Here is a 14,259-nt window from a genome sequence, read left to right as displayed (position 1 = left end):
TAAACATAAAGATCACTAAAATAAATCTATTTTAAACATGAAAAGGTTGATACCTACCAACATAGCATATTAAAATAATCATGTTTCTCAAATAAAGTTTAAATAGTTTCCATTCTTTAATATCTAAAGAGCAGTTATGACTATTTCAAAGAGGGGAAAAACCTTAGTTTAAAAATATTTTAAATAAATATAGGACATATACCCATTTGGAATTGTAGATATAACCTGGAAAAAAAGTTTCAATTTTAGTAATTGTCATTATAATACATTGAAATATCTACAGTAGGACGTCATATAAAATTATGTTACTTATTTGTTACACCACATTCCTTTCTTTAAAAAAAGTTCATGAAGATTAATTCCACATTTTAAGAGACTCTCACTAGACAGAAAAGTGATCTATTGAAATTGAGATAGTTTTCAATTTAACTGGAATAAATTGAAGACACATCTTCTTTAAAAAAAAAATCTAAAACCAAGTTATATAAAGTGGGCTAAAGTTTCAAAGTTTCATTGGTGGAAACATAGATAATCAGAAAAGGGCTCCCTAGATAATGAAACTATTTTACTGGAAATGAACAAAAAGATCAATGTAACAATTTTAAATTTCATGTATTAAATATTGTTTCTTTTTTTTCCAGTACTCACTTTTGATTTGTGCTATTTGCCTATAGTAATTTGTCATATGTAACATCTGTGCTTTGAATTGCCATAAATATAATTGACAAAATATTTAAATTTTTGATGTTTCACAGATAAAATTAAAATATATAAAAGACAAAATAAAAGTTTTAAACACACTCGGATTGATGTTAAAAGATATTCAGCACATAAAGTATTAACACAAGTATTAGCAAGATTTATAAGCTATGACCAAATGTAGATAGGTAAAGAGTAGGAAATAATACTGGGTACCAAAATGGTATTATGATTGTTTGGGGGTTTTTATATTAGAATTTTATATTAGAATTTATTCCATGAATTGCAGATCCATTGTTTTATTCCTAGAAGACACTTAGAAGGAAAAAGCCTAAAGAGAGTAACTGTTCTCTAACCACAGATAAACTAGGAAATCATACCAACTTGTTGGAGATTTAGGGTTCTAAGAAACAATGGATGAAAAAAGGCTATACAAATAATAAATACTACAGGAATGAGACAGTCACTACTTCATTTCATCCCAATGTGAAGATACAACTTAACTCTGACTCAACAAGAGTCTTATTATTTTTATATGCCAACCGCTACACTTGTAAAGAACAGCTTTAACATTCTGAATTCAATATTAATAATAATTCCTAGTCAGAGGACTCAGAAAACCAGAGGGATTTTAGTTCTAAATCAAAATTAGCATAAGCATTTAACAAACTTCTTAATTTATCACATTTATCACCAAGAGGGGAATTGTCAATTATGCATATACCAAATTATATCATTACAGTGCAGCTTTGGGACAGTTAATCATGAACCTTCAGTAATCATGAGTAACTAGTGAACATTTGGCAAACGGAGAGCAGTAACATAAACAAGAAAGGTAATCACATCTGAACAAGAGAGGCTTCAGAGAAGCTTGCAGGCAGAGATCCATGCCATCTCCAATGATTCAACAAGAAAAGAAAAACATACAAATAAATAGAAGCACATGGATAGTTGATTCTTTTCTCTGCTCAAGGTCTCATGGCACAAGGACCTGTCCACTGATGAGGATATATTACTTTCTAAACACTGGCATTTTCTTTTTTAACAGAGAAATGACAAGTAATTAGTGTACACTGCCTCCTCATAGGAAAACAGTGAATTCTAAACAATGTGCCACCCATACAAGGTAGCTGTACTGAAGTCAAGATACAATTTTAGTGATGCAATTATTGACAATGTGAGATTAATTATTCAAATACCATATGCTGACAAAATGTTCTATATCAAAGGGGGTCAGAGAGTCGGTAGAGATCATGATGGCTTTACCTCCGCTATGGTTATTGAATCCGGATACAATGTGTGAGCCAAATGATTTGCCAACATGAGATAAACTAAGGCATCTTCATCTACTTGTAGTCCAAAATATTCATGGTAACCACCTGAGAAACCTTGACCTAGAGAAAAGGAAAACAATATGGATGCATTATGTTAGCATGCAAGTCTTACCTCTGCATAGAGGACCCCACCAGTTTGTTGAATCAGTTTTGTTATTGTAGCAAAGTATAATGAGCCTGAATACCACATAACATCATCATCAGCAAATACATAATCTAACTTAGAAAAGTAATCCATACCAACATTCAGAGTTCAGACCACCCTGAAATTCACTTTTTGTTTTACAAAAGCAAAAAAACAAAACCACTTTGATTTAAAAATTTTCATTGTAACTGAATTTTAAAGCAGAAAAATAAATGACATCAAAAGAAATTCTAAAATTCAACTTTTAGATACAGCTTTTAGATACATGTCAGGAGATGTTAACGTTAGCTAGCTTCTATTCGACCCCTCTGAAGTAAAGCAAGTATGAAAAATATCACAAAATTGATGTTCATATTATTTTAAATATGTGCTTCAATTTATGCAATATGGATTTCCTATGACGATAAAATGAGTTTAATATTCTTCAACATCCTTCAACCTCCTCTTCCTCCAACATTTACTGAGGTTATACCATTTACTTTCTATTTCTTCAGTTGTGCTCTTATTTTAATTAAATCAAATTAGTGCTGAACATCTGCCTTTTTCCACCATTTCCCTATATATAAGTTCTTTATTACTTGATTCACTTTTTTCAGTTTGCTGAATTTCATCACTGAAGGATATTTCCAAGTATAATTATGGAAGTTATATTCCATAATTATTATTATTCTGAAGTCTTAGTTTTAAGGTATTTAAAATTTATACCTCAATGGTTATTCAGCTATCAAATTTTTGGACACATTTTCCTTCCCTAAGAATTCTGTAGACGTAGCTGTCGGCAACAAAGTAGTAGGAATCCAGTCATTCTTTTTTTCATCCATGCAGGTAATTGATTTTTATTTCTAGTTGTCACATAATGAATTTATCTTTGTTACTAAATTTTATAAATTAAACACTCTCTGTCTTAATGTTAATTGTTTAATCTCAATTTTATTTTTTTTGGTATGTGTTCTTTTGCAATGCAGTTTCAGTTTTGTTTGGTTGTTTAATTTTTCCCCCATCATTTCAAAGGGGGGAAAGGTTCATTAAATCATAATGTTTTTCTTTACCATTTCTTGGGCTGCTTACCCATACAAAGAATGTCCTATATGTGCGGATTTCAGTTCATTTCCCCAACTCCATAATTCCTTGGAAAATACCTAGTCTCAGCAAAGGGAGGCTCTGCAAGAGCATGAGATGTTTTATCCTAGGAGAGGATCTTTCTTGAATTTTGCCATGCTTGCCTGTTTCATCCCCTAAATAAGCTTCTCTCCCAACTGGAGGATGTTAATGAAACCTGTCATGTTTCATAGACCGAACTTCATTCCCAGGAACATTGCATGGGGACAGCTCCATGATTATGCTGCATGATTTGCAGATAGCAGCATACTTTAACAGAGCTTCTTTTCCTGGCAGCCTCTTTTCAAGATTTACAATCTGAAGTCCCTTTTTTTGGATTGGTTGTTGCCAGTAAATATTTGGCCATTAAAATAAAATTATTGTTTGCCATGGTATATACTGATTAGGATTCTATGATCCCACTTCTTCATGCAACGTTTAAATTGAAGATCTCTAATATTTTTAATTACAAGTTAATTTACTATTTAATTTTAACTGAGTATATCTCTACTTAAAATATGCATATTTTCTTCAATGTTTAATATGCAGGAACCCATACATTCCCACAAATATTCTTATTTATTATTTTTGTTATTTATTTTTCATTGAAAATGCTGTCATGTTCACATCTTGAGGGTGCTGGAATAAATGGTTTCCTTAGGAAACATTTTTAGAAGAAAGCTACATATTAAGAATGGCATATTACTACCTTTTATTTACTTATAAAATGTAATTATATCCAACCTCTTGCCAAAAAGTGATCAGAAGTGACTAGAGAAAAGACATACAATGGAACAGATAAAAATCAAGCCAACAGGAATAGTCACTGTAGCTTCTGCCACTGAATCCCAAACCTGATTGCAATTTGCCAATAAAAAAATAACATAAAATCATTAGTTATGTCTGTAATACGTAGATCAGTTACATACCGATTCCATGGTGATGATAGAGCATGGATGTAACACCATCAAAACGAAATCCATCAAAGCCATATTCTTCCAGCCACCATCTGATGTTTGACAAAAGGAATCTTAAAACTTCCCAGCTAAAATATTAGAGAAATATATATTTAAGCACAACGGTATATGGTGTTTTCCTTGTTATATATCATTTACTAAGAGTATTTATTAAAATATCTCTATCTCAGGAATCATGATGTTCAAAGACATACAGAAAACTCTGAAAACTACTAAGATTGACCTCATTTGCTTTATGAAACTCCTTCGAAAAGGAAAAATTATTAAAATCACTTAATATCTAAGAAAAACTGAGAAAAACGTGTGTAAGTCAGGACCAAAGTACAGTGACTCTGCCTTGTTCAATGTTATGTCATCAGCAACCATACAGTGATAACTACATAGTAGTGCTTAAAAAGAACAACAACAAAAAACTGCTACTTATCTCAAAATTTTTCAACAAGATTTTTCATGTAATATAACCATAATTACATAGTTTCTGCTTTTAGAAAATATAATTGCACTATCAGTAGAAAAACTGCCTTGAATGTCTGTCTGCTTAAAATATTTCCCCATTCTACAATTTCAAAAATACAATTCAGAATAAAAAGAAAAAAAGAAACTTAAAATTAACCACATGATAAGCAATATTACATTTACTAAACTATTGCCTTGTGGGGGTAAAAAAAGACCTAATTACTAAAAAACACATGTTTAATAAAGTAAAATGTTTTACAAGTTAAAGAGTCCTAGAGCTATAAAAACAGGAAGAAAAAAAAAGAGAACTGTTATAACTCAATTAAAAACGCTGCATGAGACAAGCCTATTTCGGACAATTGAAAAGAGGGCATCATCAATTAGTATTTTCTGTAGTCGCACAGTTATGGTTCAGTACTCTATCTTATTACAACTGTGGTTTTAAGGCTTTAAAACCTCATTTAGTTTAATGACAAAGCAGTAATAGTGTATGCAAATCTTTAACGCAGTTGAAATTTATGTATTTTTTAAACCTTCCATATATTAAAGAGCAATCTGACATAAGTGGAGATTAAGTCGTCACAATCAATTCTGGAATTGTAAATCTAAACTTTGGGGAAAGATGAGTGTTGTCAGTAATTAACAGCTTTAAATAAGTTACTTTAAGTTTTAAAAACAAAATAAAAGTTAAAAATAACAAAAAACAAACAAACAAACAAAACAGAAATCCAAGCAATCCAGTAGATACGAAAAGAAGAAAGGAAGGAAGTTCGAGATTGTTAGATCCAAGCCATGATGGAAGTAGAATTTCTCAAGTTTCTATCACTGCATATTCATTTAAGGTTTAAGGAAAAAATTCTGTTTAACAAAAATAAATAGGTAAAACCAAAGAGGTATTCTACAACTGAACAAGATCAAAAGTATTCTGTTTTGTACAGGAATTTCTAGTAATAAATTTTTTTTAATGAATAAACTTTATTTTTTAGAGCAATTTTCGGTTTACAACAAAATTGAAATGAAGCATATCTATACATTTAACAAGGTGGCTATATGACTATTTCAGAAAGACGACATGAAATTGGCGTATCAATAATCCTCGGTAAACCATTTTTTGAAAAGGCCATAGGTTTCTAATCTGGTCACATAACAGGTAATGTATATTTTACTTCTAAAAAGTAAATTGAAAGACATTTTTAGCCAGAAATACCATAGATGTGGAACCGAACCTGTTTAAATACTCAGTATCTTAGGTAGATGTATGAAGATATTAATATGTAAACCAGAGATCGCAAACTGTGCCTGAGCCAGATCTGATGCACACTGTTTAGTTTGCAGAGTGGTTTCAATTTTTCAGAAGTAATGTAGATGAAACATGAATTTTTTAACTTTTTCCACTCCTCATTTTCTTATACCAACTCTATTTTCTAATTTATATCGCCCGCTTGGACTTGTGGACATTTGCTGTCAGTTTCTAACATTCAATATCATGGACTGGATGTTTTACAGATAGACACAGGTTCAAGTGTAAAACCTGAATCCTAATATCTACAAAGATAAAAGGAAACAAACAAAGAGCGAGCTAACGATATGGCAATTTAATAAAAACCAGAAAAGGAGAATGATGTGAATTTAATAACTTAAAAGAAAACATTGCCCAGTATTACATAGTTGATTAAGGGCAGAGTTACTAACTGTTCTAGTGATTCCTGCTGCTACAATATTTACTTTCTTCTTGACCTAAAGGAATAATAAGCTGCATTTAATATATTAAAAGAAAAAGACATATTCAGCTGTAATTACATGAGTAGACAGATTCTTGGCATGGGTGAACGGAAAAAAGATTTTCCTATAATACTCAGAAACAAAACAATGATGGCAATGGAGCAACTAATTAAACAGTTCTGAGGGGTTAAAAAATACTGAATTATATTCTTTAGACCTCTATAATGCTTTTAACCTGAAACACTGTCTAAACAATAAATAATCCAAAAAAAAAATCACAAGATTAAATTGATAGGAATAAGTCAAACTTGTAATGCTTTCAAAATTATTTATTTTATTATATTTTATGCATTATTAGTGAAAGATAACATAGATGTGTTGTCTATAGAGACATAAAAGAGATACACAAAATTTTACAGAGGAGCAAACTATCTACAACAAAAATAGTAAAGAAACAAAATCTAGAAAGTTTTATTTAAAAAAAATGTAAAGAAATACATACATTCAGGAAAACTAAAATCATATCTAAAATTTTAAAGTTAGTAGCAGAACAAATGGAAAGCAAAAGTTAAAAATGTTTATTCTCTGCATATATTTTCTGATACTAGATTACTAAGCAGACTTAAGTTAAAGAACAAAAACACTAGTTTTACAAATGTAACAATGCAACATTTTATAAATAATTAGTCTTCGTTTAAGAAAAAAAATGAACTACTAGTGCAGGAAAAAGGGGGAAAGACAGACTCATAAATCTGTTCCCAGTATTTCCGTGGTCCAAATTTTGTATGTCTTATCTTAGCATGATAAATCTAGACAGAATAATACATTATCTGTAAACTCGGTGCCCCAATGAAACTAATTTTAAAACACAGATTGCTTGTAATTAGATCATAAAATCAGGGCTTTAGAAACCCAGGAGGACTGAGGTCTGGGTCTATAAAATAACCAGAGCATACACATAAGTACTTGCGTGAACACAATCCAGAACTCAAAGTTGAAAAATAGTAGGTCACTGAGCATTTATAGTGTCAATGGAATGAAGATGCAGTTTTCTTTCTTCTTTTTCTTATAGTAGGTAAGCATCCGATTTACCATAGACCATATATTTCCTTATTACATAAAAATGTGTATCCCAGATCACTTAAATTACAATAGGAGAGCTGGGCCAGGGCTCCTCTAGAGGACTTCCGGGTTCAGTGATTCGCTAGGAAGAGTCACAGGACTCAGCATATAGCTGGGCTCATGGCTGATTTATTACAGCAAAAGGATGAAAAGCAAAATCAGCAACGGGAGAAACACATGGGGCAAAGTGAAGAGGAGTCCAGGCGTATGCTTCCAAGAGTCCTTTACTGACAGAGTCACACCTAATTCCTCCAGCAGCCAATTGTCACAACGCTTGTAAAATGTTGTCCACCAGGGAAACTCATTAGAGACTCAGTTTCCAGCCAACATGTGTCAAAATCTAGCCTCCCAGAAGTAAAGTGGACTTCAGCAGAAGACGCATTGTTTCTATGAAGAATTCGGGCACACTCAGCCACTGTTTCCAGTTCTGGGAATGGTGAGAACCCTCCAGAAAGCCTAGTTCCCAGCTGCTAGCCAAGGGCCAACCTTGCAAGCAGGCATTTCTAAGGACAGCAGTCTTAGTTGTGCTATGTTACTCAAAAGCAGAGCCTAACATTTCTTATATAATTACAAAATACTATAGGTTCCTGGAGAAAAATGCTTCTTCCCATATCTCAGAGGAACTCATACCCCAAAAGCAAGTGAAAGTATCTTAAACATACATTAAAAATCGAAAAACTTGGGGACCTCTGGCTGAAGTACTCCGTTTTGCACTCTACCTTGTAGCAGTCACATGGATGATAAAATCATTAAGCTTGGACATAAATGAACTAGCTCACTGAATCTAAGACCTGCCTTTTAAACAGAACACTAGATATCAAGCTTAAGGGAATATGTATCAATGAAAATACACATTTCTGAAAGATGTTTATTACTACTTCTACTACCATGATGTTCAAATTTGGTACCCATAAATTCCATTTTTTCTTCTTTTTTGGGGGGATGGGGGATGAGAAGAAGAGTAATTATGTATTTCAAATTATGACAGAATTAGAAATATTACTCAAAATGCTCTGTAGTCATGAAAGAATTGAATCACTTCAACTGAATGGTTTGCCTTGAGTCAAAGTATGAAAATGTCTGGCAAAGGGTACAATTAAAAAAGGCAATTTACTTTTTCTACCTCAAAAGGTCATCAAACAGTCCATGACAGAGTTGATATAGCTAGCTGATTAGAGTCCCATAAAAACATAAAGCAGAATTAAAGAGCAGTTTTACTTTGGTGTGTTCCAGCAGACAAGGTGGGATTTTGATTTTAAGATTACTCCATTGACAGAAAGCTTTCAAAGCCTATCCTTAGAAACCACAGGGCAGACTAGTTTCCAAACAATTGGAGGAGTTAGATGTTGCCTTTTAGAAGGTGATGCCAAAAATACATAAATTAATGGCAAGCATGAATATGTAGGAGAAGTAACCTGTTTTAGTTATCAGCATTACTATCGTAAACTAATTAACAAATAAGTTAGAGGCTAACATTATGTCTATATTGCCAACAGTAGATTGGTTAACTTACTCCTACTTTTTATGAAGCAAAAGCAAAATCCCTAAAATCCAGAAAAAAATAATGAAATGCAGCTGACTTTCCTGTGAATCATAAGCCACTAGAAATATTCAAATCACAGGTGTCTGATATAAAAACTGAATACATCGATGAATAATATATACATTTAAGGAATTCTGGCAATCAAAATAATCAGGATTCTAATTGGTTTAGATGTCTGAAATATTCAACCTGCAATCAAGTAATGAGGATTTATTAAGGAAATTTTGTCACACAGATAATTCCAGTGGTAAGGTTTTCAGGATATATCTCTAAAATCAAAAACTATTGATCGTCTCACATTTTGCCAATGAACTTTATACCAAAACAAAACAGTTAAATTTTTTCAGCAAGAAAGTATAATCAGATACAACAACATTTATTAGATGAAGTTAGATTTTTGTAATTCAATCTAATGTTGTATTTATTGGTGGTACTTAATAATTCCTGGGATTTTCAAAATAAGCAACTTAGTCCACTAGATGGTACTAAATCTACTAATATTGTATAGTAACATATAGGGGCATTATTAAACAGTGGCCATAAAAATATGAAGAAAAATTACATATTCCTCTTAGCTGTTCAACAGTTTGTTGTTGTTGTTTTTGTTTGTTTTTTGTTGTTTATGTTGTTTTTTAATTATTGGGGAATATTGGGAAATGGTGTGTTTTTCCAGGATGTCAAGTCATCGTGTTTTCAATCTAGTTGTGGGGGGCACAGCTCAGCTTCAAGTCAAGTCGTTGTTTTCAACTAGTTGCAGAAACTGCAGTTCACTGGCCCACGTGGGAATCAAACCAGCAACCTTGTTGTTAAGGGTTCGCACTCTAACCAACTGAACCATCTGGTCGCCCCAGCAGTTCAACAGTTTTTGAAGAGAATGGCTATTAAACAGTACGTCATAAAATCATGACGGAAAAAAACACGTTTTAATTTGGGTATTGCAACTGAGGCAGTAGACTGACCTTGCGCAAAGAAGGTACACAAGACATTTTCTTTTATGAAAGAGGTATGGCATGTCAAATAAAAGGACAGAGTCTTAGATTACAATTAAAGTAATGTTTTTTAAGGAAGACACTCTAAAATGTCATTATTGAAAAGCAAGTAATATCTAACTGCTTACTCTATTTTTAAAAAATGAAACCCAACTATCAATTTAATTTTAATTAAATTAACCAATAAAGGAAAAGTTATATTTTTGCTTATATTTTGTCAATTGAAATTATACTTTTTCAGTCAATAAAAATTGATTGAGAAAAGCTTAAAATGATCAGAAATTGATTATTCGTATCTAATACTAGATAGTAGTATCATCTACAATAAAATGTATCTGGGATTTTTGACACTAAGAATTATATTGAGGCTACTGTATGCACTAACTTCAAATAAAATTAGGTAGCAAGCAGCACAAACTCTAGTGAGACAAATTGTTAATTCAGCTACTAAATATCTGTAATAATATAAGTTTCAGAAAACAGGTAGTTATTATAAGGTTATTTTGAAGTTTTCAATATCACATGATTTTCTGGATTTCCACCTGCACAACTTTATTTTATATAAATTAATGTACTGTTTAATCATATTATATCCACTGAGTCCAGTTATCTATTTTCATTATTACAATGAATCATTTTCTTTACCTTAAGGCCTAACTTGTACTTAGTTTATTAAATATTATATTAAAATTACCTCTATATGTATTACCTATAAGTCGATTCAGGTATCCTCTAGGAAATAAGTAGGAAAGGATAACATATTGTATCTTACATGCTAGATGTTTCCAATTATACTTTTACTAAAAAAAAACATAGCAGGTCCTCAACTAATGTTGTTATCTTCATCATCATTTCTTTATAACACTGACAAGGAAAAAAAAAAATTCCTGGCCAGGGCCACTGTTTGTGTGGAGTTTGCACCTTTTCCCCAGGCCTGTGTGGGTTTTCCCAGTGACTTCAGTTTCCTCCCACATCCCAAGCTGTGCACGGTGAGGTGAATTGGCTTCTTTAAATTGTCCCAGGCTGAATGAGTGTGGGTGAGTGTGTGTACCCCTGCAATGGAAAGCCTTCCTGTCCAAGATGGGATCCCACCTTGTGCCCTGAATGGCAGGGATAGGCTCTGGCCACCCATGACCTAGAACTGGAATAAGTGGATCAGAAAACAATGTTACTTGTTTTTATTAATCTTTTGTAAATGCATATGTAGCTCACATGTATTTCAATGTCTAATATTAGAAGTGTTTTGGGTCTTTATTTAGAAGTTTGGTGATGTTCTGTGACCAGAAAGATGCCATCGGAACTTAACTCTTGTTTATATCAATTAGCCTATGGTAAAATTGGTTTTGTTATATGTTGTTTCGCTTAAAGTTGCAGTTTCCATCAATGACATAAAGTGAGGGCTTACTGTACTTGACTTGAGAAATTCTCAGGTCTCTTTTTTCTCTAATTTAATCCGTATTCCTGACAAGCTTAGTTACCTGTTCAAGATTAGGAAAAGGTAAACTTGAAGAAGAATACCTGTGTATATGTGTGCATACGTGTGCATGTCTTCTCGTGTGAGTGAGAGCGAGTGTGTGTGTGTGTGTGTGTGTGTGTGTGTGTGTGTGTGTTATAGTAAGGGATCAACAGTAAGAGCAAAAGTGAAAATTCTTGTTCTCATGTAAAAGGAAGACCAAATTCTTGGTCGATCTAAAACAACTAACAACCCAATCAATCTAATAATGATTACCTGATTATGAAATTAATAAATTTTCATATCATTTATTTTTAAATTGGTTCAGATTCCTCTGCTTTCTCACAAAGATGGTAATCATAGGTGTTTTTCCAAAGTATTAATTCTTATAAAATATACATCTTTTCCAAAGTAGAGAACCCAAAACACTGAGCAGCCCACAGACCAGAAAGCAGAAAGCCAAGGTAGGTCTTGCCCTATAATGAAACACAGGCGAGGTGTTCTGTGAAATTTTTACATATCTCATCTGAATGAGGCATTGTTCTTCTAGAATAAATCACTATAGATTAGCTAATTACATAACATACATACTGACATAGGTATATAGATACACACATATTCACGTTTTTCAAACAAGATTAAAAATCCTACCTTATCTATAAAATGAAATTACTTCTCCAAATCAAAACTGACAGACATCTTAAAATAATAATACAAGCACATTTAACTATAATAGTGATTAAGAATACACGGGAAATATGGTAGTATGACACTGTATTGAGACCTGTTAATCTAGTCTAGGGAAGTGAAGCTCTGCTTCTCAGAAAGTGATATTGAAAGTTGAGGTCTGTAGAATGAATTGCACACTGTATCACCCATTCAAATTCATGGGAAATCACTTTATTTAGTTCAGAAAAGCTACCAATCCATGTCTGACAAGGATGTTAAGAAAACTATGTTCTAGCCAATTTTGCAACAATTAGTATAAACACACAAACTCTCTGAACCTTAGTGTGCTCGTTTTTGAAAAGAGGATGCTAGGTTATTGTTCTTCTAATTTCTTAAATTGTTTTATTAAAAATGAATGATTTATTCAAGATACAAATTTTTCTAAGTTTCAGGACCCAGACTCAATAATTTGAATCATTTCACTATATGCAAACATAATCCAGCCCTAAGGGTTTATCACATTGCATACTGTCTTTTAGGAAATTACAGAATTTTAGATAACCTGGAAAAATAAACATGCACACTGAAAAACCAAACCAAAACCACAAGCCTGCTCCCGCAAAAAAACAAAAACAAAAACAAACAAAAAACACACACACAAAAAAAAATCAAATCTAAGAACTACTTGTCATTCATCTCCTAATCCAAACTCTACACATTATTCAAATCCCAGAATATGCAATCACACAATCTTCCTGGCAATTCTTATATCAGCACTATATGGAACACAACAGAATATTAAATCTGGTCTTACCAGCTTAACCATAAATATCTGTGGTAAAAACCATGCCCTATACCTTTTTTAAAATTAATTTTAAACAAATCGACCTGAACTGAATTAATAAGGTACCTAGAAAGCTAAGGAACTCAAATAATAATAACATTTATTTTTTAAACCAACATTAACTCTGAAGCAGTTAAAAAAACAAATTAAATATATATTACTTAGGAAATCCCATTTTCGGAGTCATTGAAATAGGAAATGGAAATTAAAAACAATAAAACTCTTTACTTCACTGGAATAAATGCATCTTAAACAATGATTATGATATTCTGGACAGCTACAAAAGTGCCTCTGTAATTAGTATGAGGTAGGCTTTTAGAAAAGGTTCTTTTCATGAAGAAAACTAAATAAGAAATTATTTAGTTGGAACACTCAAATGAAAGATTATCTTCTTCCTTTTCCCTCACAGTCTACAATCCCTGTTTAAGGACATTTTATAACATGTTTACCACTATGAAAAGTAAAGCCATTAAATTCTTCACTAACCATATTTCCTTATAAATACATGAAATTGCTTACTAGAAGTCAAAACACCCGTGGGCATTCATGCAAACATATGCCCCAATTTTTTAAAAAAGTTATATGTCCTGCCTCTAGTTAGACAAAATTCAGATTGGCCTGTATGTATAGCTTACATTGGAATAAAAATGCTTATGATTAAATATTGAAAATTTCCCCAAAAGTTATATAAATCTCTGGTGATGACAACAAAAGGAAGAAACCACAAAAACATCAGTATCCTTAAGGAATCATCAGCTCCTTTTTGTTTGCTCCAGTTATAAATTTTGCATTTGCACATTGCTGCCTAGATTTTCAAAGGGTTCTGCAATGATTAATTTAACAATCTACCCATATTGCTGTAATATAGCCAAGAACTTTTACATATATAATTTATAATATCCATGCTAAGGACAGATTAGTAGGCAAAATAGAACTTCCAACATCCAGGAGTGTTATTAATGCAGAAATATGCAAGCGTCATCAAAATATGACTACTTTAAAAACAGACTACTTGAGCCTGGGTGTTTTACCCCCCAAAATACACATAAGCAATGGTGCTCCTTCATGAGAGTCAATTTGACCTGATGATTTGGAAGAGAACAAATTAATTTTTAAAATTCTAATAATTGCAAGTACATACTGAATGCTTACCTGGAATTCCAACAGCCCTCATAAATATGCACTATAGCAAGGTTCAGCAAACTTTT

General features: G+C 32.2%; 1 protein-coding gene across 1 annotated transcript in view; it reads right to left on the bottom strand.

The window, feature by feature from the left end:
- The window catches only part of GBE1 (1,4-alpha-glucan branching enzyme 1), a 254,067-nt gene that overhangs the window by 79,203 nt on the left and 160,605 nt on the right, over positions 1–14,259 (bottom strand). Inside the window, exons 8-9 of the mRNA XM_019732062.3 lie at positions 4,206–4,321; positions 1,966–2,093 (exon numbers count right to left, since the gene is read on the bottom strand). Coding sequence (XP_019587621.3) covers positions 1,966–2,093; positions 4,206–4,321 — 244 coding nt within the window. The remainder of the gene's footprint in view (positions 1–1,965; positions 2,094–4,205; positions 4,322–14,259) is intronic.

The sequence above is a fragment of the Rhinolophus sinicus genome, chromosome 17, assembly GCF_057876585.1.
Source record: "Rhinolophus sinicus isolate RSI-liver-muscle chromosome 17, RSI-T2T, whole genome shotgun sequence".
NCBI lineage: Eukaryota > Metazoa > Chordata > Mammalia > Chiroptera > Rhinolophidae > Rhinolophus > Rhinolophus sinicus.
This window is presented reverse-complemented; position numbering and strand designations above follow the sequence as displayed.